We start from the raw sequence: 25114 nt of genomic DNA on the forward strand, positions 1-25114 counted from the left end.
ATGGTCTAGGTGGGGGTGGGGGTGGGGAGGGAACACAGAAACCAACTTTCTGATTTTCTTTCTTTCTTTTTAAAAAACAGCAACCAGGTTTCTAGTCCTCATGTCTGCAGGTGTGTCTGAATGGAGTGGAAGCTGGTGCTCTAGGGCTAATGGGACGCAGCCCTCCCAAGAATAATGTCAAGCAAAAAAGAAAGAAAAGAAATTGCCCCCCAAATATCAAAGCCACATACTCGGTCCCACTTTTGTTTGAAGTCAGGGACACTCTGCAAACATTCTTATCAATCTATCGTCCTATGGGAAATCAGGCCTTTGCAGCACTCAGCCGAAAAGCCATGTGGCAGATTGGACTGCACTTCAAGGCAGCCCCAATAGGAAGGCTTCTACTCCCATCTGTAGTTCGGAGGCTCACCAGCATCCATGGTATGGCCTTGTGGGGCTGCCTTGGAGTCCAACATGCTGAGAGCTGTTTCCTAGAGCCACGCCTAAAACTCAAAGCACCTTCTTTGTAGCTAGCCAGAAGGAGGGTGTGGTTGCTAGTTTGAGCAGCGTGTTTTTAATTATTATTAATTCTCCTTAAAAGAGAGAAATTGTGGAGAGAGGGTGCATCTTTCTATACTATCCTTTTTAATTTTGCTTTATTTTGCAGTTTGTTTTTGTGAACCGGGGAGGAGGATCAGGAGAAGAAATGGTTCCCACATTTGTATTGTTGGAACTATAGGGCTTTTGTGTGTGTCTAGGTTTCAGAGAAGTACGGAGATTTTGCATTCCTTTTCCCCCTCAAGGCTTTGAAAACGTTTTAGTTTGTTTGGCTAATGTGAGAAGTTGGACTAGAATGGCCTTTGGTCTTCTACAGTGGTGATTATACGATGTACTATTTAGACAAAGAATACCTGTGGAATCACCTCTTGCATGCAAAAGGAAGCTCCTCATTGGTGAGGCAGATGCACTCTGTGCATGCTTGTGCCATTTATTTCTTTAGTTCCTAATCAGATCTCCTCTGCTCGAGTCCGTGAGAGGAGACTTTGGCTTGCAAGGAAGAGCTGGTGGTGCTAACAGTAGGCAGCATCACAGGTCAGCTGAGTAGAATATTCTCTGCATGTTTTCCTTTTCACAATGCCAGTTGTCTTCATACTTTTGAGCACGCCAGAGATTGTGCATGCAGCACTTTAAAAATTATCTTCTCTGTCACTGGTTCATTGTGGGGTGTTGGGTATTCTGGTATCCTTTCAATGAAAGGAGTAGCCAGCTAGCCATGGCTTACAGCACAAATGAATCAATAGTCAGGTAGCACTTCAGACTGTATTATTGCATAAGTTTTTTAATGGATTGCCAAGAAGCGTCTGATGAAGTGCACTGTGGCCTGAAAAAGCCTATGCCACAATGAATTTGCTAGTTCTTTAACGTGCAAGTACTGTTCATTTTTCTTGTTTGGCTAAAGTTGCACTATGGTCTACTTTACAGGGTTGTTGTGAGGTTGAAAAGATTGCAAAATACTTTGGCAAACTTAAAATGCTGTTACAAAAAAGCAGGATGGTGCAGGGGGTGGTTTAGTTGTAATATGGGATCATAGATTGCACCCTGTCTGTGCACCACACCCAGGCGAGCTGGTCCTACCCAGACAACAACACGCTGGATTTTCCGAGGACCTACGTGTAAAGTCCAATGTCTGCAGGCCTTAATATCCTGATTGTGCACCAGATTCATTTTTCTTTGATTGTCCAGTTAGGTTTTTTCCATGATTCAAAAGCTGCAGGCAGGAGAGAGAGAGGGGGGGGGATTCATTTTGCTTGTTCCTTATTTATCAGTGTTGCATGTATGACTATTCCACCTTCCCTCCAATGAGCTCATGGTGGCATAATTCACGAGTCGTGTTTTCTCCATGTTATCCTAACAGCAACCTAGTGAGGCAGCGGCGGAGGAAACCAGGGATAGGGCGAGCCACCCATAGGGGCGGGGTGAGGGTGGGGAGAGCTGTCTATGGGGCAGGGCCTCTGGAATCTGCCTGCCTCCTCCCACTCAGCCGCCCTACACCTGGGGGGGGGGGAGGCAGCAGGCAGACCGTTTGGGCAGCACTGAGCCTACGTGCGCCCAAGCCACTGCTTCTCTCCCAGGAGAGACGCATGGCTAGGATGAGCTGCAGGCCCCATGGTGAATGCCGCCTGGCATTTTGTCATCCCCCTCAGTGGTGACACCCAGGGCGGCCCGCACCCACCACACACCCCTTCCTCCGCCCCTGCTGTGAGGTAGGTTAGGTTGAGAGACTGGCCCGAGGTCACACAGTCAGTTTCATGGCTGATTTTTAACCCTATGCTCCCAAGTCAGAGTCCATTTAATAGCTCTCTACCTTACTTCATGTTCTGGAACCCCTGTGGAATTCAGTGGAGCTTACTTCCGAGTAATGTACAGCTTCTTGTGCACAAACCTCCACACTACAAATTGTGGCAACAGGGATTCCTTCTGAATCAGGATAAAGCACTTTTCAGTTCTGTTGGGTGCTGTTTGTAAAATTGCAATGCTCAGGTGTCCACAGAATCTTTGCAAAGGAGGATGGGGAGGAAACCAGGACAACTTGACCACACTCCTGTGGCATCTCATTGGCCACACACTCATGGCCTCCTAGCAGCCCTAGCTACCACCACCTGAATGACTGTGCGCAACATCGGCTAAAATCTGGGAAGACAGAGGAGTGTGACTGAATCACATTTTTAGAAGTTAGTGGTGGGCTTCACTGCCTTGCTTAGCAGCTTGCCCCTCCCATAACGGTGCAAAATTGAGATTTGGTTTATGCAAATTAAAATTATGCAAACTTGCTCAGATTTTCCAATTGATTCAGGTAGTAGAATCCATTTTTTCCTGTCACAGAATTTGGATAACCTGGATACTTAAAAAATAAAATAAAAATTGTGACACCGATTCCATGCAACCCTCATAATATCTTGAGCTCAGTTGCTGTACCCTTTACCCTTACCTTTAAGTCGGTGCCCACCACTTCTCTATTAAAGAGAATTTCTATGAATTTCTTCTACCACTGTGTCCATGTTAACTTCCACCCCTGAAACAATCCCACCTCAGGCTTTGGAAATCTGCTAGAATGTCAAGTAAACAATACATTGTTAGCTCTGCTTGACATGTCACTCCCTATGCTGGTTTGTACTCAAAGACGCTTTAACCGTTGTCTCCTGATAACAGTGCTGTGGGATTTGTTTGTGTAATTCACCAACAAATATTTAAAAAATCTAAGGGAGCCAGTGTGGTGTAGTGGTTAAGAGCGGTAGACTTGTAATCTGGTGAACCGGGTTCGCTTCCCCGCTCCTCCACATGCAGCTGCTGGGTGACCTTGGGCCAGTCACACTTCTCTGAAGTCTCTCAGCCCCACTCACGTCACAGAGTGTTTGTTGTCGGGGAGGAAGGGAAAGGGGAATGTGAGCCGCTTTGAGACTCCTTCGGGTAGTGATAAAGCGGGATATCAAATCCGAACTCTTCTTCCTCCTCCTCCTGAGGGAGTGAGTTCTGCAGATTAACAATGTGTTTCAGGAAGAAGTTCTTTCTTTGATCTGTCTCAGATCTTCCAGCATTGTGCTTCATTGGCTATCCATGAGTTCTGCCATTTTGAGAGATCCACTTTCTCCACACCAGCCCATAGCTGTCAACGTTTCCCTTTTTAAAAGGGAAATTCCCTTATTCCGAATAGGATTCCTCGCAAGAAAAGGGAAAAGTTGACAGCTATGACACCAGCCCCAATTTTATACAATTCTGTCATGCCTTCCGTTACTCGTTTTTCCTGCAATCCTCCAATTCTACAGCCTTTCCTCATTGGGCAGTTGCTCCTTTCCCTTGATTATTTGGGTTCCCCATTTCTGAACCTTGTCAGGTAGTTCACTCTTTGAAGCAGATAGATAGAGGGTGGTTTGGGGGGGGGGTTGGGGGCGGTTGGTCATTACTGTTGTTTTTTGCAGAATGCTGAAGTTAATATAATAAAAATAGAGGCTTTCTGGAGGACAGTAATAAAGATGATTAATGGCATTTTCCAAATAAATATACAATTGGGACCAATGCTATCCTTATTGTATCATGTAAATTTCTTCCCCTAGCTAGACAGGACAGCGTCGCTTTTGTATATAATTAGAAATGCAATGATGTTATAATTGAGTAAACAAAGGGATTTTTTTTTAATTTAAGCAATCATACTGCAGAACAGAATTACCGGTAACTTTTGGAATCGGTTTATGTTTACAGCGTTTACACGGTTCCTTGAAAATATACATTGTGCTTTTGTAAGACGGGGTCATGGGATCCAACACAGTAGAAATGAATCTAGCACTTGTGAATTTATAAAACCTACAAAGGACAGATCTGTAAAGTGAATTTACTAGGTCAGTTTATAAATGTGGTTAGGAATAAATTTATCAGTTTTGAAAATGCAGTTGCCGGTGTTTAGAGTTTTAATACTTTCAGTATGAGTAAGCATGGTTTTTGTATGTGTGCATGTTTATGTCATCATTTATTGAACTTGCGTTTAAAAAAAGATACAGTGGAGGCATTTATCACATATAAATGTAGAACTGTAGACTTCGAAATATATATATCTCTAGTTCTTCAGGCTTCCTGGATCACTGGCAATGTATGCAGAATCACAAGGCAGTTCCCTTTTGCTCCTCAGATTTTGTGTCCTTGCTAACCAGCGGCTCAGAAACCCAGACGCCCGTGTCCAGTGCAGTGGCAAAAGCCAGGTTCACTCTTGTGCGTTCTCACCTCCTCTTCTCAATCAACTATGAGAGGTGAGTGACACCCAGTCTGATGTTCAGGATGGGGAGAAGCATGTAGCAGAGGTGGACTTTGGTGATTTTGGGAAATGTGGTGCCCTGAGCGAGGCCAAAATTTGGCACCTCCAATTGTTCCATCAAGCAGTCGTACCTTGGATCCTGAACACCTTGGTACTTGTACGTTTTGGCTCCTGAACACCACAAACCTGAAAGTGAATGTTCCGGCTTGCGAACGTTCTTTGGAACCTGAATATCTGATGGGGCTTTTGACTGGTGCAGGAGCTTCCTGCAGTCAACCGGAAGACACGCTTTGGTTTCCGAATGTTTTTGAAATCGAAAGGACTTCCAGAACGGATCCCATTTGACTTCCAAGGTTTGACTGTATCGTTTACACTCAGTGGCAGCAGCTCTACAGAGTTTCAGAAGAGACCATTTCCAGCTTATTTGGCTGTGATTCACCCCTTGCGCACATGCGCACATTCACTTGCTGCAGCAATAAAATTGTGAGCACATTTATGCAGGTTCTGGTATGGTTTCAAGCAGGATGGGAGACTGAGATTCCTGCATTGCAGGGGGTTCATAGAATCACAGAATTGGAAGGGACCCCAAGGGTCATCCAGTCTAACCCCCTGCAATGCAGGAATCTCATCTAGAGCATCCATGACAGATGGCCATCCAACCTCTGCTTAAAAACCTCCAAGGAAGGAGAGTCCACCACCTCTTGTGGGAGTCTGCTCCACTGCTGAACAGCTCTTACCATCAGAAAGTTTTTCTGAATGTTTAGTTGGAATATCCTTTCTTGTAACTTGATGCCAGACTGTCTCACCAGAGAGGTGCATGCTTGAGTTATCTCCCGCTTGGACTACTGCAACGTGCTCTACGTGGGGCTGCCTTTGAAGGTGACCCGGAAACTGCAATTAATCCAGAATGCGGCAGCTAGACTGGTGACTGGGAGTGGCCACTGGGACCACATAACACCGGTCCTGAGAGATCTGCATTGGCTCCCAGTACGTTTCCGAGCACAATTCAAAGTGTTGTTGCTGACCTTTAAAGCCCTAAATGGCCTCAGTACTGTATATCTGAAGGAGAGTCTCCATCCCCATCATCCAGCCCAGACACTGAGGTCCAGCGCTGAGGGCCTTCTGGTGGTTCCCTCATTGCGAGAAGTGAGGTTGCAGGGAACCAGACAGAGGGCCTTCTTGGTAGTGGCTCCCGCCCTGTGGAACGCCCTCCCTTCAGATGTGAAGGAAATAAGCAGCTATCTTATCTATAAAAGACATCTGAAGGCAGCCCTGTTTAGGGAAGTTTTTAATATTTAATGCTGTATTGTTTTTAACACTTGATTGGGAGCCACCCAGAGTGGCTGGGGAAACTCAGCCAGATGGGCGGGGTATAAATAATATATCATTATTATTATTATTATTATTATTATTATTATTATTATTATTATTATTAGTTTGGCAAGATGACCCTCAGGGACCCTTTCAACTTGATAATTCTATGATTCTATAATGCCCAGGGTGGGAAAATAGCATGGCAAGCCTTGTGCCTAAAACGGAAAAGGGGTGATATAAAGCCCTTTCTTGGGGTTCACATACCAGCTGCCCTGCTCCCCATCTCTCTCTCCCCCCACCCCGGACTTCTACGTTTCATCGGCTTCATAGCACATCTTGCTGACAGGCAGCTGGTGTTCCTCTGATATCATTACGAAACAGCTGAACAGGCATGGGTGAATCCCAGCTTGGAATTTCTCTGTATCCGTCCCAGGCAGAAAGTCTCCACCCCGTCACGGTGGTTATTATTTTTTATTAAAAACAAATTTTGGGGGGAAAGGCTCCAGTAAACAAGTTCAGCGTCCACATGTTGCCGAGGCCCCAGCTGCCTCTCCTTGCTTGCTCAAGGCTGGGGTCAGCGGGGGTCTTTCTGCCTTCTGCCTGGGGCTTGGCTCCGGGGAGCTGCAATCAATCAGTCTCTCCTGATTGTTAAATCCTCCTTCTGCCTGCTCCGGGAGAGAACTGCGGCCAGCCTCTCTGCTGTGGTGGTCCCTCCTCTTTTTCCAGGCCGTTGCATAGCCGAGCGGTGACTAATTTCAAAATGCATCCACAAATCCCCAAAAAACAGCCTCAAAGGCTGTCGTTATTCCTTTTTAAGCAGGGCCAAGCAGAGTTGCATTTCTCAAGCTGCGTAAGGGAGGATTGCTAGCCTCTGGAGGGGCACCATCTATCCTCCTGCAGGGGGTTCATTGGCTAAAACCTGGGGGTCTGCAAGTGCGGTTCCTTGCTTGCTGACGGCAAGCATAAATCTCCTTCTGGACATTGTATCTCAGTGATTCCTCTATAACTCGGTGGCAGAGGGTGTGCTTTCAATGCAGAAAGCCCACAGGCTAAGTCCCTGCAATCTCGGGGTGGCGTGGGGTGAACCACACAATTCAGATAGCAGCACTGAGAAGGACCTTCCTCTGCCTGAGACCCTGAGTAGCCTAGGGTGGCCGTGCAGGCTAGGGATGATGGGAGCTGGAAGGAATCCCCCAGGTCATCTAGTCCAACCCCTTGCAATGCAGGAATCACAGCTCAAGAATCCCCTGCAGATGGGCCACCTGAACTCCAAGGAAAGAGAGCCCACCACCTTCTGAGACCCAGGAAAGCTGTCTCTGGGCCTTTCTGCATCCTTGGAAAAGTACAAAATGAAGAGATAACCAAACACGCAGTATGGCAATGCAGACTTTGAACGCTTTTAGGCAGGGTGATGTTGCCACACTACCAAATGATAGCAGTAGCAGTCTGGGGACACTTTTAGCATGCACTGGGCTGCAAAATCCATTGGCATTTTGAAGGCTGTTTAAAGAAGCTGGTGGAGCACTCTGGAGCTAAGTCAGGTTGGTGGCACCGGCCTAACCTATTCCTTCTGTTCAGTGTTTTCTGTTCTGGTTGCAACCTCAAACCCACAGCCTCTGCCTCTTCTTCTGCAGGCTGGGCCAGCCGAGCCGAGTCCGTTTCACAGACGCCGGTGGGACTGTCCTCTTTGAGCATCCTGTGCAAAAGGGCCCCTCCCCCCAAGATAACATGGTGAGTGACCCATGAGGTCATCGTCCCAATTATTCTACTCCCCTGTGGCTTTGAAGCACTATGCTGCTGAAAGAGCAAGGCATGTTGTTGTAGAGCAGCCTTTCTCAACCTGTGAGTCCCCAGATGTTGTTGAACTACAACTCCCATCACCCCTAGCTAGCAAGGCCAGAGCTCAGGGATGATGGGAGTTGTAGTCCAACAACATCCGGGCACCCACAAGTTGAGAACCAGTGCTGTAGAGGGAAGTGAGGGGCAGGTGGGGCTCATCCACCTGGGAAGGCAGCCCATCTAGGAGAAGGAAAACTCTCATCCTAAACATCTGCTGCCTTGTGGGATATCTTCGGGAGAAGAAAAGCCTCAAGAGTAAACCCTACACAAATCCAGAGTGGAGTCTCTAAGACGGTTGGATGGTGCCATGTATACCTCCTTCTGGCAATTCCTGCAGCCATGTTGGTGCCAATAGCATTGCTCTGCTTCCCTTTGGACCACATCAGCGAGCCCAGGACCTCCCTACGCACTATGCCCTGGGGAGGTCACTTCAGTGCTACTAACACAGCAGTTGACTTCACCCCCGGAGGTGAACTCCATTCTCTCTCAAGACAGATGCCAACAAGTGGCCATGCTGGATATGCGTCCGGTCCTCTGGATTTGCGCTCTGATAAATTGGCCTGTTTCTTTCTGCCCCTCTCCCTGGACACTGTCTCCACAGATCTGCGGCGTCTGGCGAAACCTGCAAAAGTCTTTGACGCGGCAGTTGAAGGTTGACCAGCTGCACATTTCCCTGATCACCAAGTCGCACCCTGAGGGCGAGATACGAGGCAAAATCATCAAGCACCGGGCACTCCTTGCAGGTAATCTGTGATCTGAGAGTTTTACCTTTGAGTACAGATTGCTGTTTTCTATTCTTTTTAGCGTCACAAAGCAAACAAACAATAAATTAGTAAGAGAAAGAAATGGTGATATACCATGGTATATCAAGACATCCTAATTTCCCCAGCTGGTGTGGATGTTGTGTGTTGAGCATCTAAGTCCGAAGCAGAGGAAATAAAACCGCACCAGATGACGTAAAAGCATTCTGGATCCCCCTGGAAACATGCAGTTTATGTGTAATATTTTCCGTCAAGTGCAGATTCCTGTCATTGTCAGCCCTGCAAGTACACTCAGAGCTCTCACTCAAAAGCTACTGCTCATGATTCAATTTAAAATGCTTGTTGTCTCCCTGATCTAGGATATTTGAAGATCTTTGCCTGTCTGCTTGGTCAGCCTAAACAGTGGTTGTCCTGGACTGTCTGTGGGTGCATGCCTTTTCTTTCGGAGTTTCTCCCTAGCTTTACCCTCAGGCCCATCGCTAGAAGTTTTGCAACGAGGCAACCTAAGTGAGCAGATAATCAAGGCAGAACATACAAACAGCTGCCTGAGTAACTCCTGATGTGGCAGAGTTAGAGTGTCGGTCTGGAGAGAATTGGGATTGAATCCCTACTCAATGTGTGAAGCCCAGCCACCTCCTCTCAGCCTAACCCAGGGTTGTTGTAGGGATAGATGGGGTCATCCCAGGCTGTATACTCCACCCCAAGCTCCTTGGAGCAAGGATAAAACAGAAACGTGAGGAGCAATGATAATATTTAACTGCATTGCTCCTTGGAAAAATAAGTGAGATGCAAATGCAATAAATGAACAAAGAATAAAATCACTGGGTTATTCAAACTGGAGATGCTGGAGCCACAGCTCCAGCTGGTTCCTATCAGCTGCCTTAGTCCAGAGGTCTCCTTGAGAGACCTTGATTCCTGAGAATTCCTTGCCTGTAGTCGGGTTTTTCTCCCAATGGGTTGGGTTTTCCTCTGGCATTTCAGATGCCGTTTCTCCCTAAGGCTCAGAACCTATTTAGCCTCACCACCAGAGGCCAGGGTGTCCCCTCTCTGGCCTCACCTAAGGATCCTGGCTTCTCACCTCCAGACTGGGCTTGATCTGGGGCTCGGTGTAATGCTGGAACCTCCAGATCAACCTCTGATAGGGAACCCTGCTGGCTGAGACATAATACCACCCAGATGAGCCATTGCGTCCCTCTGGGGACCTTCATGGCTCCAGCTGAGCCCTTGCCTGAGCTTCAGTGTGTCTTGCACCTCTGGTCTTTCTTGGTCCTGTTCTCCTGGCTTGCTCTTCAGTTCTGCTTTGCCCACCGAGGCTAGTTGTTCTTCAGTCTGGTCTCCTGACCTGTTCCTCAGTACTGGTTCATCCTTGTCTCCCACATTGCTCACCAGTTTTGACCCCTGGCCCTTCTCTCAGCTCCTGGTTCTCACAATGTGACTACTTTCAAACTGCCGCCCAAGTCCCAACCCTGACACGACCCTTGGCAGATGCCCATCCTGTCCAGTAGTCTGGCAGCCCTGGCTGCTCGTACAACAAGGAAGGGCAGTAGGTCAGTGGCAGAGCATCTGCCTTGCATGCAGAAGGTCCCAGGTTCAATCCCCAGCTTCCCCACGTAGGGCTGGAAGAGACCCCTGCCTGAAACCCTGGAGAACAGCTGGTGGTCACTGAAGATGGTACTGGCTAGATAGAGCGTAGAGCAGGATCCTTTGCTCATGTGCACAAGTCTGCCGCTGACCCACTGCACTCTCAGGAGTCAGGAGCAAGCCAGAAATAACTCACACAGTGCCAGTGAAGTTAACTCTTTACTCAAAGAAGCAAGACAGCTCAGGAGGCCAGGCCTAGTGAGCACAGCAACTCATCTCAGTAGATCTTGTTCCCCACCTTCCCACAGTTTCCTAAGTCTCCTCCTCCCCCAGGTCCTTCCCAAGCAATCTGAGACTTCACTGCCTTGTCTGCCTTTGCTCTGTCCTCTTCATACCTCTTCTGGCTCTGAGAGACCAGGGAAGAGAGGAGCTGGCCACAGCAGGAGGGAAAGACCCCCTTGGCTTCTTCAGCAACCTGCTTCATCTCTGCCTCTTGACATCCGTTCCCCACCTCTCCAGCCTCTGCTTCTGCTTCTGGACTGCTCTCTGCCACAGAGTCTCCCTGCTCACTAAACCCTGTTACCTCTTCAGCTTCCAACACCTCCTCCACCCAGGCTTCTGCCTCTGACCACTCATTGTCATCCCACCACCACTCCCCAGGCTCTGCAACCTTCTTCCTTTTGGGGGTTCCCCATCTGGTGTCTCCCACCAATCCATGACAAGCACTGTGCTCTTGCTTTCCTCTCCATTTCAGAAACATTCAGTGCTATCCTGACATCCGTTGACGCAACCCACCTTGGCATGGGGGGCATTGCTATGCTGACCCTGAGTGACGCGGAGAACAACCTGCATTTTGTCCTTGTCACCAAAGGGCTTCTGGAGCCGGTGGAGAAAAGTAAGCAAGGGGCAGAAATGCAGGGGGTTGTGGGGCAGATGCAGCCAGGTGCCTGAGCTTGGCCCAGCCAGGGGAGATGAACAGACAAGACGGGTCTGATGGGTAAAAGCTGGGCTTGTGTCAGAGAGAAGTGAGTTCAACTCCCACAACAGCCAGGGACTAAATATTTCCTTCCAGGCGTTACAAACTATTGACCTCAGTTCCTTGACTCTGAAACAATAGCAATTCGTGTTTGTCGAACCTTGATGAAGATTAGGGCTGGTTCTGTTTTTGAAGGTGCCTGGACAAAGTGCCCTAGTATGCTGCCTTCCCCACCCAGTTGGCCCTGCAGAGGTCTTACAGTGGCCCTCTGTGGGCCCCAACAGCAGGCTGGGACCTCTCACCATCTGGGGAGGTCAATCAATCAATCAATCAATCAATCAATCAATTTATTGCGCATAGCCAAAGGCCTTTACAATGTACAGCAGAGGGCAAGGCAAGGCTTTCCTCTGAAATCACACAACATACCCTATAAAAAGTTTACAGCATAAAAATTTAAAATTAGAGAGCATTGCTATATCCAGAATGCAGTTTCTTAGCTGCCAGAGCAAATTTGGCTATCAGGTGTGTAATCTATTGATCTTTACTAGCTAGGAGCTCAACTGTCACCTCCTGGGGGGGGGGGGGTCAGTCTGAGAGGCAAGTCAAGAGCAGGTGACAAAAAAAAAATTCTCTGGGCAGTGAATATAAGGGCAAAGCAGCTGGTAATGCGTGACACCCTCAACCTGATTGCATCCATAAATGCACCTGTGTTCCCTCTGGGGAGGTATGAAGAGTGACCCAACAGTGCAGACAGAAGCACTGGGGCCAGACCTTCTTCCCACCTCCAGTACATAGTTGTGCCATTGCATCCCTGGGAGAAGAAACGCTGTGATGGGGCAAGTCTAGCTTCATGTACCTGGCACTCCACTCTGCACCAGGTAAATAAAATGGAGGCCCTAGTGAAGCCCACTTCGGCCAAGGAGGGTCTTGAGTGTCCACTGCTGGCTGGACAACCTGTCCTTGAACCCCAGTCATGCCTCTTGAACCCTGATAACGCCTCTTGATTGCCTGGCTGGAAGATAGAGAGGGAGGTACAGATGTCTGTAGAAACAAGCCTGTTTTGGCAAAGGTAACATTTACATCCTTTGCCTCGCTCACCTTTGCCCCTCCCCACTAAGGGCATGTGGCCCCTGGAAAGCTGACCATGGGGGAATTTGGCCCTTGGTTTGAAAAAGGTTCCCCACCCTCGCTGACCTAGTGGGGCAAGGAGTGGGGGTGATGCTGGTCCACAGCGCTGCAAAGAGTGGCATTGACGTGTTTCGCCTCTTCCTTCTTCCTTCCCAGAATCCTCCTGGCTCCCCCTGAGGGTGCAGATCCTTCACCAGGACAGGGTCCTGAGAGAGGTGCTGGCCAATGTCTCCTGGCAGGTAAAAGCTGCTGTATCTGATCGCTGAGCCAAACTGCTTGCCGCTTCCTCCTTTGCAGACGTTACTTGACAGTGTTCCTCCTCCTCCTCCCCTTCCCCCTTCCTCTCATTTTGCCACATCAGGACCCTGACTTTGCAGAGGTGCTGTCCGGACTGGCGGCTCGAGAAATGCTGTGGCTGGCACAAGGGCAGCTGGAGATCGTCGCAGAGGTGGAGGGCACGTTGCGCCGTAAAATTGCTGGCCGGATCACTACCAGAAAAAGCTGTGACAGTGAGTTTGGAGGAGGAGGATGGGCAGAAAACATCACCCGTTGGACTTCTGCCTGCTGCACAGCTGCCCATGCAACTGAATACAGTGCAGACTCCGGTTGCTGTTGATGGCTTCCACATGTAGATTTGGCTTGCACCCGCCCTGCCAGCTCTGTAGCCTTCCTGCACCCTCTTCTTCTTCTTGCCAGTGTGGTGTAGTGGTTAAGAGCAGTAGTCTCGTAATCTGGTGAACCGGGTTCGTGTCCCTGCTCCTCTACATGCAGCTGCTGGGTGACCTTCGGCTAGTCTCACTTCTCTGAAGTCTCTCAGCCTCACTCACCTCACAGGGTGCTTGTTGTGGGGGAGGAAGGGAAAGGAGAATGTCAGCCGCTTTGAGACTCCTTCAGGTAGTGATAAAGCAGGATATCAAATCCAAACTCTTCTTCTTCTTCTTCTTCTTCTTCTTGCCCCCAGCCATCCAGAGTGTGCTCTGTGGAGGAGACGCCTTGACGCCCACCCAGACGGGGGCTGTGGGCTCTGCCAAGCTCACGCTGCATGAGAACGGGACTTTGGAGTATCAGGTAGGAAGAAACGTCTGGTGGTATTGCACGAGACTGGAGCAAACAACATTGATACAGGTGTGTCTCTGTGTGCGCATGCACTGACGCATGCCTGATGCCAGAGCCTGGCTAAACAAGGTACCAGCAGACCCCAGATCAGTTGAGGGACAGCCATGCTGCCATCTCGGTTCTTCCTTGATGCAGAAACTGACTTTGCCAGAAGTAGCCTCTGAACTGACATAACCCCATATTGCGTATGTCCCAGAATAAAAAAAACCAGGTCGTTCCCACCACCTTCTGCCCCACCAGTGATTTCAAGCTCCCCCAACCAGTTCACATCAGGTTGGCCAGGAAATAAACCAAGCATCTTTACTCACCCCCGTTCCAAAAAAGTGAAACATTTTCATTTATTTTCTAGCCAGTGTGGTGTCGTGGTTAAGAGCAGTAGACTCGTAATCTGGTGAACCGGGTTTACTTCCCCACTCTTCCACATGCAGCTGCTGGGTGACCTTGGGCTAAAGGAGAATGTTAGCCACTTTGAGACTCCTTAGGGTAGTGATAAAGCAGGATTTCAAATCCAAATCAAATTCTTCTTCTTCTTCTTCTTCTTCTTCTTCTTCTTCTTCTTCTTCTTCTTCCTCTTCTTCACCCAAATTTTGTAGGAATGCATTTAGGCACTAGGAGATGATATTACTAAATAATATGTCAAGTGAAGGAAGGCCACACCTAAGAAAATTGTGTAAGGAAGGACACATAGTTTGAATCATTGGGTTTTGCAGGTCTGGTTGGAGAGTCTTGTCTCCTTTCCACAAATCTGTGAGCCCGCAAACTCTCTCTTTTCCTTCTTCCTCCCTCCCCCCCCCCCAACAATGTGCTCCTTTTCAGAAAATCACATTTCCTAGAAACTTTTTGTTTGTGTTGGGGAGGGAGAATTCCTCTCCTTCCACTCTCCCTTCTTGCCCTGCCTTGCCAGGCTAGTAATCTATCTTGGATTAAAATTGGAGCGTCAAAGCAGTTTGGGCATCCTCCTGCTCATCTCACCTTTGATGCAAACGTTATAAATCCCTAGGCTAATAAGAGTGGTGGGAGGGAGAAGGGTTGGGGTGTGAGCTTCAGGAGTAAGTGGGTGGGGGAAGGAAAAGGAGGGAGGGAGCGGAGTTTGAGCTGCCTTGGCTGGGAAAGAAGGCACAGGAGGGGGAATTCTTTTACAGTTTGGATTAGAATCCAAGCCGCAAGATGATGTTAATGCTTGCCGTTTATTTGAAGCCAACATTACAAGCCCCTTGAGACTCATTCTTCCAAGTCTTGAAAGAGAAGTGTCTGTGGCGTCACAGCTCCCCATGTTTCTCCTCCTTCCAGGCACTGATGGGGTCTTCTTAGGCTATGGCTTATTTCTTTATTTATTAAATTTCTGCCCTGCTGTCCCTCCCCAAAAGCGGAAAACCACTGCATTTTTTTAAAAAAAAACCATTAGGAACATCTGAAAACAATTAAAGGGTGTGGCATGCCACATTGCTGTGGCAGGAGAGGATGACAATTGTGGTGGGGAAGGTTCAAGGACAATCAGATAAACATTGAAACATTTCACACCTCTCGTTGAGTTAGTGTACATACTTAAGGTACATATGTAAGAGGCTTGTTTATAGTTATATTTTAGGAATGATTCATGTTCTTCTGTGGCTGCATTGTTTTATACTTTCTGGCTGGCCCTAGATCATATTATAAAGCAGTTGTGCTCTGTGTTATAAATCAAGCACACTGCTAGGACTTGTTTCTTTTTGTTTTCCAATGTATTTCTTACCAATAAAAAAATCAGTGTGGTGCAAGCAAATTATTATTCTGAAAGTGTGGCCCAGGGAAAAAAGTTTGCGAATCTCTGATTTAAACAGTCACATACCCCGCAACTAATGATTTCAAGGTTGCCATCAATGGTGTATTTCAGCCAACCAATGCCTGAGTGAGCAGGAATGTTTGTAGATGGCTTGTGAATGTTAATAATGAGGGCGGCAGGGAGCCACCACCGAGAAGGACCTGCCATCACCAACTGGGCAGCAGCAGGGACAGCACCACCAACAGGGCCTCTGCTGCCATTCGCAGATGGGTAATATTGGGGGTGGCACTCTTTGAGGTATTTGGGTCCCTAGACATTCAGGGCTTTGTACACTAGTACTAACACCTTGATTCGAACTTGGCAACTCGCTGATGGCTAGTGTAGCACTTTCTGGACCAGTCTAGCAAGTTGCAGTCCACACTACTTGCAGCCTCCAGACCATCTTATGTTTTCCTGCATTGTATGGAATTGGACTAGAGGACCTTGGGGCCTCTTCCAACTCTTCAATTCTATGGTTCTAAGTCTCCTGTGAAGATCTAGTTGCTTCTTCTGGGCTCTGCTCTCATCCCGCAGGTCCAGGTGGCAGGAACAAGAAGCGAAGTGATTGGCGTCACGCTGGAGACCAAACCTCGCAGAAGGAATAAGCGCAACATCGTGTACGACATGACACCCAGCTACGAGGACGGAATGGTGAGTGAGATCAGAATGGATCAGAGAGAGATGCAGAAGGTTCTAGAGCAGTGGTTCTCAAACTGGGTGGTACCACCACCTAGCAGGCAGTGGGATTCCCTGGGGGCAGAGGGTGCTGGCCATGAAAATCTAGCATCACTGGATTAAGTTCACCCATTGGGTTGAATTAATCCAACTAAATAGCTGGGACTGCTGAATCGGCAGAGCAGGAGACTCTTGATCTCAGAGTCGCGGGTTCGAGCTCCACGTTGGACAGAAGATTCCTGCATTGCAGGGGGTTGGGCTGGATGACCCTCGTGGTCCCTCCAACTCTACAATACTATGATTCTATCTGGATTTTGAACAAATTTGCAATTAATTGTTCCTGCTTTGAATTTTCTTGAATTATTATCTTCCTTAGTGGGTCGTGCAATTCTGAATAATGTTTTTTTTAGGGCAGGGGGCACTAGGGAAGGGTTTGTGGAACCAAGAGAACAGTGGTCCAAAAAAGCATAGGAGCCACTGCTCTAGAGAAATTGGTGGTTGAGCCACTTTCCACTACAGTCGAGCCTTGGAAGTCGAACGGCTTAGTTCCCAAACATTTTGGCTCCCGAACATTGCAACCCCAGAAGTGACTTTTCCGGTTTGTAAACTATTTTTGGAAGCCGAACTTCCAACGGGGCTTCCATGGCTTCCGATTGGCTGTAGGAGCTTACTGAAGCCAATCAGAAACCGCGCTTTGGTTTCCGAACATTTTGGAAGTTGAACGGACTTCCGGAATGGATTCTGTTCAACTTCCAAGGTACGACTGTATGTGTTAGCTTTTTGCCCTTAGTTGCTTATTGTGAAGGCCTTTGGTTATACAGTAAATTGAATTGGGTATAATGTGTTTGCCATCATTAGTGACTTCAGATGTAACATATATATTCCAAATTGGAGCAAATGTCAAATTCTGTGCACGGGTCATGACTGACCATGTTTCACCATTCTCTCTGTGTGTGTTTTTATTTCTTCTTGAACCATGCACCTTTGTTCAGGCCAGCGGGACTTGGGAGCAAGCAAATGGGCGTGACGCCCACATGTTACTGCAGAACGAGCTCTTCCTGAATGTGGCCACCAGGGATTTTGAAGAAGGGGAGCTGCGTGGGCAGATCAGTAGCCTCCTGTACAGTGGACTGCCAGCACGGCACGAAGGTACCATTGTGTGAAGAGTGTGTGTGTGTGTGTGTGAGGAACTGAGCCGCCCACCAGGCCTGCTGACTAGTTGGGCTAGAACAACAGAGTCTTTGCCTAGTCCTTTTAGTTCTTGGATTAGGCAGAAGCCTGTGACCAAACCAAGAGAAGGCAAGGATGGTGGTAGGTGCCAGAGACCGGAGTTCAACATCTGGAGGAAGACAGGGTCTGGAAACCAAGCCTTATAAGGAACGGTTGAGGCAGTTGGGTGTGTTTAGACTGGAGAAGAGGACATCTTCAACTATCTGAAGGGCTGTCACTTGGAAGGTGGAGCAAGCTTGCTTTTTCTTGCTCCAAAGGGGAGGACCCAAACCAATGGCTCCTACTATACATTAGGAAGACCACCTGAATGAAGCTTGCAGACCACTGGTGGTCCACGGACCACAGTTTGGGAACCCCTCCAAAGACAGAGGCAGGCAAGTGCTGCCCACTGTTGGCTTAAATGTTCTGCATGAATTCAAAGCCCAGCCAAGTTTGGGATCCAAACATACTGAATTTTCAGGTTTGGAAAATGCAGTTTAAAGGGGAAGAACTGTTTGATCTGCAGCCAGACAAATAGGCTGTTAAGTGTGAGCTACAGCTCTCGTATCCCCAAGCCCTCCAACACCCCCATGCCTTGTTGCCCACCTTAGAGTTGCCAGGTGACAATGTGGCAGTGACAGTAGGTGCCACAGATGGCAGAGTCCCCCTTCCATGCAACTGTAAAAAGGTGAAGCAGTCCTGTCAGAATCAAGACTTTGTTTTTTTCAAAAATAATATTTATTAAGGGTTTAAGGATTACAAAAAGGGAAAGAGAAAAAAACAAAGTTTAACAATACAATCCAATACATTACAATAAAAAGGAAAAAAGAAAAAGGAAAAAAGAAACACGAGTATTCCCATAACTTATCTTTCATTTACTTGTTTCATTGACCTCCTCACACCTCCCTTTTTTGTATTCTAGTTCAGTTGGCTATTTCAGCAAATCCTTTCCATCTTTCTCAGTTTTTGCCCAATAATTCGTCTTGACACAATCTAACCTTTCTTTTCCCCCTTTGGCCGATTAACAATCTATTTTTACTTAATCCTTTATAACATTTCTGCTAAAGCCATATAACTTCATTCCAACATCCTTCTAACATTCATTAATTTTACAATGTTTCTGTAAATAATCTTTAAATTTCTTCCAATCTTCTTCCACCAACTCTTCTCCCTGGTCTCGGATTCTGCCAGTCATTTCCGCCAGTTCCATGTAGTCCATCAACTTCATCTGCCATTCTTCCCGGGTGGGTACAGAATCAAGACTTTGCTCCCTGACTCACAGTCCCCAGCCTTTGCCTGCCCACTTCCACCCACCTCACAACAACTCACAGTCCCCCCTGGGCTTAGGAACAGGCTCACTTTGTTCTTGGCTTCTCCCTTTCCATCCCCGCCCCCCAGAACATACCACTTTCCCCCTCAAATTCCTGCTTTTCACCAGAATGCCTATTCAGCCCTGTCTCGTCACCATCCTTCTTAACACGGCTGTCTCCCGCTTTGGGTTCTGTGTGAGGTTTGAATCCCATCCAAACTGCTGATTCCTCCTTTCCTCGCACAAATTGGACTGCAGACTTTCTGACTACTCTCCACCTCTCTGGCCCTCCATTGGAATGTTGAGTTTTGTTAACATTCCGCAGCATCACTCTGACTCAGCCAATTGGTTTTAGTCTCTTTGCGGACATTATCTCGCCAAATTCAGATTTTGAAAAATTCCTCTAAAGCCCAAGATGACACAAGAGGCTTGTGATGCCTTAAAAACCAAGAAGCCTATTAAGATGCATTTGGCATGTGGCAGTGGACTAGCCCCTGAGCATATAACCCTTGGCTTTTGTGCTACAGAGCTTCCTGTCCCACTCGCCGGCCAATTTGTGTCCCCTCCTGTGCACACTGGATCTGCTGGACATGCCTGGGTATCCCTGGACGACCACTGCCACCTGCACTACGAGATCATAGTTGCTGGCCTTGGCAAGGCAGACGACGGCACCGTCAGCGCTCACCTCCACGGCTTTGCGGAGCTGGGTGAGCTCCGGGAGAGCAGTCTGCGGGAGCACAAGCGACTGCTGCGGGGCTTCTATGGCACAGAGGTAAGGGGAAGGGCAGTCGCTCATGGGTGGAGCATCTCCATTGCACGCAGAAGCCCCCAGGCTCAGTACCTGGCATCTCCAGGTACGCTGTGTTAGCAGCACAGAAGCGAGCTCCCTGGGGTGCAAGCCTTGGCAATGTGTCTGGAGGTCCTGGGCTGCCCAGGCGACAAAACCCCCTCCTTGGCCTTGCTGATGTGGTCCAAAGGAAAGCAGAGCAAGACGTTTGGCACCAGCTTGGCTGCAGGAGTTGCCAGAAAGAGGCATGCAAGGCACCATCCAACCGTCTTAGGGACTCCACTCCCGATTTGTACAGAGTTGGCTCCTAAGCCTTTTCTTCTTCCAAAGATTAGGCCTGGGCCAGTTTGGCCCTTTCCCTTTTTTGCTTGCCATGATATTCTTCTTGGGAGGCAAAGGGTGCATTCTCACAAAGGCCCTTAGCTGCCTGGCCAGTGACAGAGGCCAGAGTTTGCCTGCCTGTGTGTGGACACAAAACTAGCCCAAGGGGAGTGGCAAGAAGGGGCCTAAGAGAGCAGGATTGGGACCGATGCCTTTGCCTGATGGGGTTCTCCTTCTCACCTAGGCTCAAGGAGTAGTGAAAGACCTGGATGAGGAGCTCCTCCGCCATTTGGCTCAGGGCACAGCCTTCCTGCAAGTCAGCACTAAAGCGAACCCACGAGGGGAGATGCGGGGCAAGGTCAGTCATGGTCGCTCTGCTGTTTCTCTCGGGATTTTCCTGGGTTCCTCCAGACAACCTGTTTCTTGAGCATTTATCCTGGTTTGCTTGCACAAGGCTTATGCGGAGGTTAAACTATGTCCTGCCTTTACTGCAGAGTTGCTCTGTTTCTTTTGCAGGGAGGTTACACAATAATAAGCCTCCTGAATAATCCTGAATTCATCCTGATCTTCTTGTGCAGTGGCTCCACAACTACCCATTAAATCACACACTTTTCAATGCATCTGCCTGCAGGCTCTGCTTTTCCAGGGATCATGCAAGCCTTTGAGCATGTGAGGAGTGCTTTTTCTACTCTACTAAGTTCTGACTCACAAGCAGCCTCCAACAACATTTGGAATTAGGGAAGCTTTCAAAATCAAATGGTCTCATTTACAGGGAGACCTGAGTCTCACTGCCCATTACAAATTAGCCATTGCAGGTACACAGAAGCATTCCAACTGTTTTTTGCATCCTCAAGTTGCCACATGCGCAATAAGTTGATAATATCACTGGGTTGCCACAAGAATTGCTGAGATTATGTATGCGGATCATTTTGCACATTTAGAATGCACTACAAAAATACTCTCATCTTTCCTCGTATGCTGACCTTTGTACAACTGTTCAGTGTTTGTAGTGGTTAAAACCTCAGGCCCAAACCTCTCCCCAGACTCCATCGCTGTAGACAGTTTTCTCTTCAGCTTGGCTCCTTTCCAGTATCAGAGCCAAGCTGAGGTAAAAAAGGGGGACGGGAAGAGGGAGGGTTTGGCTTCTCTCACTCTTGCTGTCAGTAATAATAATTTTAATGGGAAATTGGTATTACATTTGATATAATTTGGCACTGATTTGTTAAAAAATGGAAAAACTAATAAATATCATTTGGCAGCAACAACAATAATTTTTAAAGAGCTGACCGTTCCTTTGTATATGAATGTCTGCACCCTTGAATGGCAAACATGGCTGCCAATCACCCATTCCCCCCACCCTTCTGAGTAATACCCCTCCCCACCTTCTCACTATATAGAAGGGTCTGGAAACTTCTGTTTCAGTGTATCTGAAGAAGTGTGCATGCACACGAAAGCTCATACCAAGAACTGACTTAGTTGGTCTTTAAGGTGCTACTGGAAGGAATTTGTTTTGTTTTGACTATGGCAGACCAACACGGCTACCTATCTGTAAATGGCTGCCCCTGTTTCACCCTCAAACATATCACCTGGGGAGCTGTGAACTATCCCCAGAGTCCTTTAACTCTCCACAAAAATTGCTTAGAGGTTTGTCCCTACCAGGAACCTCCAAATTGCCTCAGATTTTTCTTCAGGTAGGTTCATAGAGGTGTGAGGAGTGCCCCTGCAAACCTTGTCAAAGTGTTTTTAGTTCTGAAACTTGAGATACCTCAGGAACTCAAAATCGGCCCTTTTAGACAAATTCAGCGGCATCTTGAGGCAGAGCAGGTTATCGTTTCTCATTTCAGTTTTTACAAACTGTTCCCTGCTTTCTCCAAAGATGGCAACTGCCCATGTAATCTTTTTCTCCCGCGGGAGAGTGAGAGCAGATATTCGCATTTTTGTGAAGTTGTAGCAGCAGGGTGGGGCTGGTCGATCCTGTCACAAAATGGCGCCATCCGAACCTTTCTTATCTATGAGTAGTGCTATAAATAAAGTAGAAGATCATCTGCCTGACCTGATCCACTTGAGGCCGAGCTGAATTTGCGGATATTCCTTGCCAGGATAGATTCTTGAAACTCTCCCTCCCTCCCAAGGACATTTTGGATAATGGTTTGAAAGACCAGAGCTGCAGAAGGCCTTCTAAACTGACAGTGGCTGAGGTCACACAGAGCGAGAGTTTCCAAAATTATTCTCTGTCCCTTAGCTGGTGGAGAAATTTAGAAGTGTGGCTAGCTGCCAGACCCTGATGCTTGCCAAGATCTTAAATTCTACACTTAACATAAGGATTTTTGCATTCTTAGCAACTGCTCGCTGGAGGGTTTCTTCTCTGAAAGAGGCTTGCTGCTTTCAACTCCAGCGTGGCAGGCAGAAATTCAGCAGGTGAAGCTTTTCTTGACCTGGCAGTGAAATGACAGAGAGTGTTGATCTTGCTGAAATTGTGATCTTGGTTGATCTTGCTGAAACCTGGTGTGCAAGTACTCCTGGTACCGTGCATGAAAATGTAAACAGGTCTCAACCCGGTTTTACATTTGTCATGTGACCCTGGTGGTGAGGTCAGCTGCAATGCCAGGAAGACTTTGCCACCATCGCTTCCCCTCACTGTGGCGTGAAGGCAGGGCTGAACTGACCTGCAGTTACTTGCCAGCCGTTTTTCAGTGCTAACTCCCCTGATGCCTTCACCGGGGAAATTGGTTAGAAAGATGTTTGACAGACTCTCATCTGCCTCAGCTTGCCTCTTCCAGGCCGGTGGCCAGCATTGACGATGGCTTCCCAGAAGCCATGCTTGGCTGGGAGCCTGCTGGCTGTTTTGGTGTCAGAAACATGTACTTCCCTCCAATTGCCTTCTGAGCCTCGTTGGACTTCTGGGTTAGCGCCTCTGGCAATGGCGGAATTCCTCTGATCGGGAGGAATTTACTCCGTGGAAACAGGGTCTGGCCGCCATGGCGAAGGCGGAGACCCACTAAAAATCACAAGCAGGAGAAGCCTGTGAACCTGGGATTTGGCTGGCACCTTTTGTGCCTCCCCTACTCGCGGGGAGACCCGGTTTTGGGGATCCGGAGCGACGTGGGGTGAGCGGCGCGGTGCTTCAAATTGATTGCTTCTTTCACGGAGTGAAGCCGCATTGCTGTTGCCGGAGAGCGCTGACTTTTTCCTGTGGACAATTCGATTTTAAACAACTACCCGTGAGTAGAACGGAAAATTGGATCTATAAATGTCTTAATTTGGCACCGAAACGGGAAGGTTTTAAACAGGAAGTCCGCCTTCCCCTTTGGTAAATAGATTGAAGCAAAGACGCTGCAAGCTAAGGTCTTGGAAAGTCTTCCGCAAAGGATTAAACTTCCATCGATTAAAACTATTAACCCCCCCCTTGGAAGCAGAAGAAGAGGGGGGAAATTTTGGATCGTGCAAGCCTGCAGGAGAGTGTTGAAAATTAAATCACCACTGCTCTGAACCTGGAAAGGGGCTGCCAGTAAGATTGACGTTTTGAAGTTCATTGGCTGTGAATAGAACGTATCTTGACAGTTAGCTAAATAAGAGAAATATATTGTTTCCATTGTCCTCTTCTGCATTTAAAAAGGAGGAAAAGTAACTGAAAATTGAAACTATATTTACTGTTTGAACTGTGCTTAAAAGGATTGACACAAATAGAAACTGTTTCCCTCTAGAGGGAGCCTTTGAAACTGTTATAAGAGCTGAGCTGGGGGAACCAGCTGCAAGATAAGAGACTGTGAGAATCAGGGATTGACCTTGGACTATTTGAGAATGTCGACAGAAGAAGCTTTAGTGATTGCATTATGCAAGATAAGTCACTCGTTGGAACAACTCCACAAGAAGACAGATGTCATGACTACTAAAATTGATAACTTGGGACAAAAAGTGACTAACTTGGGACAAAAAGTGACTAATTTGGGACAAAAAGTGAACATCAATACAGAAATTATTCAGGATCTGATACAGGAATCTACTTTGACAGGGCAAATTGTCGAGAAGGTGAAGGAAAAAGTTGCTGTTGTTGAACCTAAAGTAATACAAGTGGGAGCCCCAGCCTTACAGAGGCAAATTGAGGACTATAAGTTGAGGCCTTTTATGATTGAATTTAGAAAAAGTCAGATTTTGAGGATCGGAGCCCTGCCTGGACTGGAGAAGGAAAGTTGGATAGATCCCTTCATGCAGGGATTTACTGACTTTTGGGATTTGGACTTGGGTTGTGAGGAGATTGGAGCTGGGGGGGCCTTTGGATTTGGAGGAATTTTGAAACATGTCCTGAAATACCTTATGGGTTTTAGATTTAACCATGGAGATTTGGTTGACCTGTCGAGAAGGAATAAAAGCACACCATATGTTTAAAGCACATGGGTTCCCCCAAATTATCCTGGGAACTGTCATTTCTTCTTAGCTATGTCTGTGTTTGCATGAGTTATGTGTGTTTTGTTTGTATTTGTATTGATTCTTGTGAGCCGCCTTGAGTCCCGGTTCTGGGGGAAGCAGTGGAATATAAATAAATAATTTGCATAACATTGACCGCACTGCTATCCGTTTCCAAATCCGATGTGCCATCTCTGACAGCCACTGTTCCCTTAGGTGCACATTCCCAACCGCTGCGAGGCGGGCGGCATTCGGCTGGCTCCAGAGGACCCTGAAGATGAGCTTCCAGGGGACCCAAACCCCAGGGACCCCGAAGAGCTGAAGAAAGACCCCAGCTCCTGCTACTTTGAAGGGCAGCACCGGCCCCATGGCGCCCGCTGGGCCCCAGAGTATGACAAGAAATGTTCCGTATGCAGCTGCCAGGTGAGCGGAAAGGCGGGGCCACCTCCTGGAAGACCGTAAGCATCCAAAAAATAATAATAACTAGGGTGCAAGTTTTGTACAAACAGGAAGGCATCTTTGCTCACCCAAATCCCACTACAGCAGCCTTTGCCAACTTGGAGCTCCCCAGAGATAGTTGGACTCCATTTGTCATGGATGCTTTAGCTGAGATTCCTGCACTTCATGGGGTTGGACTTTCCAACTCTACAATTCTATGATTCTGTGATTTTCATCAGCCCCAGCCTGAATGGTCAAGGGTGAGGGGTGATTGGGGTCAGGGATGTTGGGATGTGTCCAGGGAGACGGGGGCATCAGGCAGGCCCCCTGCTGGCTCCAGCCCACCGGCCAGCAGCCAGGCGAACTCCGGTTCTCAGAACAGCATCAAAACTGCGACTCAAGCCTCAGAGACCTTTAGAGACTGAGCACGCAAGCCAGCAGAGATAAGAACTCTTTGTAACAGAAGTGGCAGACAGAGGCATATGTAAGCATATTTACAAGCGTTTATTCAGCATTAGAACAAAGGAAAAACATGTCTGCTTCCTTTCATGTCCCAGCAAACAGCAAAGGCAAAAGCTATATACAACGGAAGTTCCCAGCAGACTGTGCTGGAAGTAAACAGACACATGATATACAACAACTCCACGTGCCTGTTTTAAAGGTGGAACGGAA

General features: G+C 47.8%; 1 protein-coding gene across 1 annotated transcript in view; it reads left to right on the plus strand.

Moving 5' to 3' along the window:
• CHRD (chordin) overlaps positions 1-25114 on the plus strand; it is a 50113-nt gene that overhangs the window by 16615 nt on the left and 8384 nt on the right. Inside the window, exons 5-16 of the mRNA XM_081862288.1 lie at positions 4661-4778; positions 7732-7828; positions 8538-8679; positions 11033-11173; positions 12539-12621; positions 12744-12891; positions 13344-13450; positions 15834-15950; positions 16967-17123; positions 19020-19264; positions 19845-19958; positions 24221-24427. Of these exons, the coding sequence (XP_081718414.1) occupies positions 4661-4778; positions 7732-7828; positions 8538-8679; positions 11033-11173; positions 12539-12621; positions 12744-12891; positions 13344-13450; positions 15834-15950; positions 16967-17123; positions 19020-19264; positions 19845-19958; positions 24221-24427 (1676 nt within the window). The remainder of the gene's footprint in view (positions 1-4660; positions 4779-7731; positions 7829-8537; positions 8680-11032; positions 11174-12538; positions 12622-12743; positions 12892-13343; positions 13451-15833; positions 15951-16966; positions 17124-19019; positions 19265-19844; positions 19959-24220; positions 24428-25114) is intronic.

Source organism: Podarcis erhardii (genome assembly GCF_964252035.2).
Source record: "Podarcis erhardii genome assembly, chromosome: 5".
Taxonomy (NCBI): domain Eukaryota; kingdom Metazoa; phylum Chordata; class Lepidosauria; order Squamata; family Lacertidae; genus Podarcis; species Podarcis erhardii.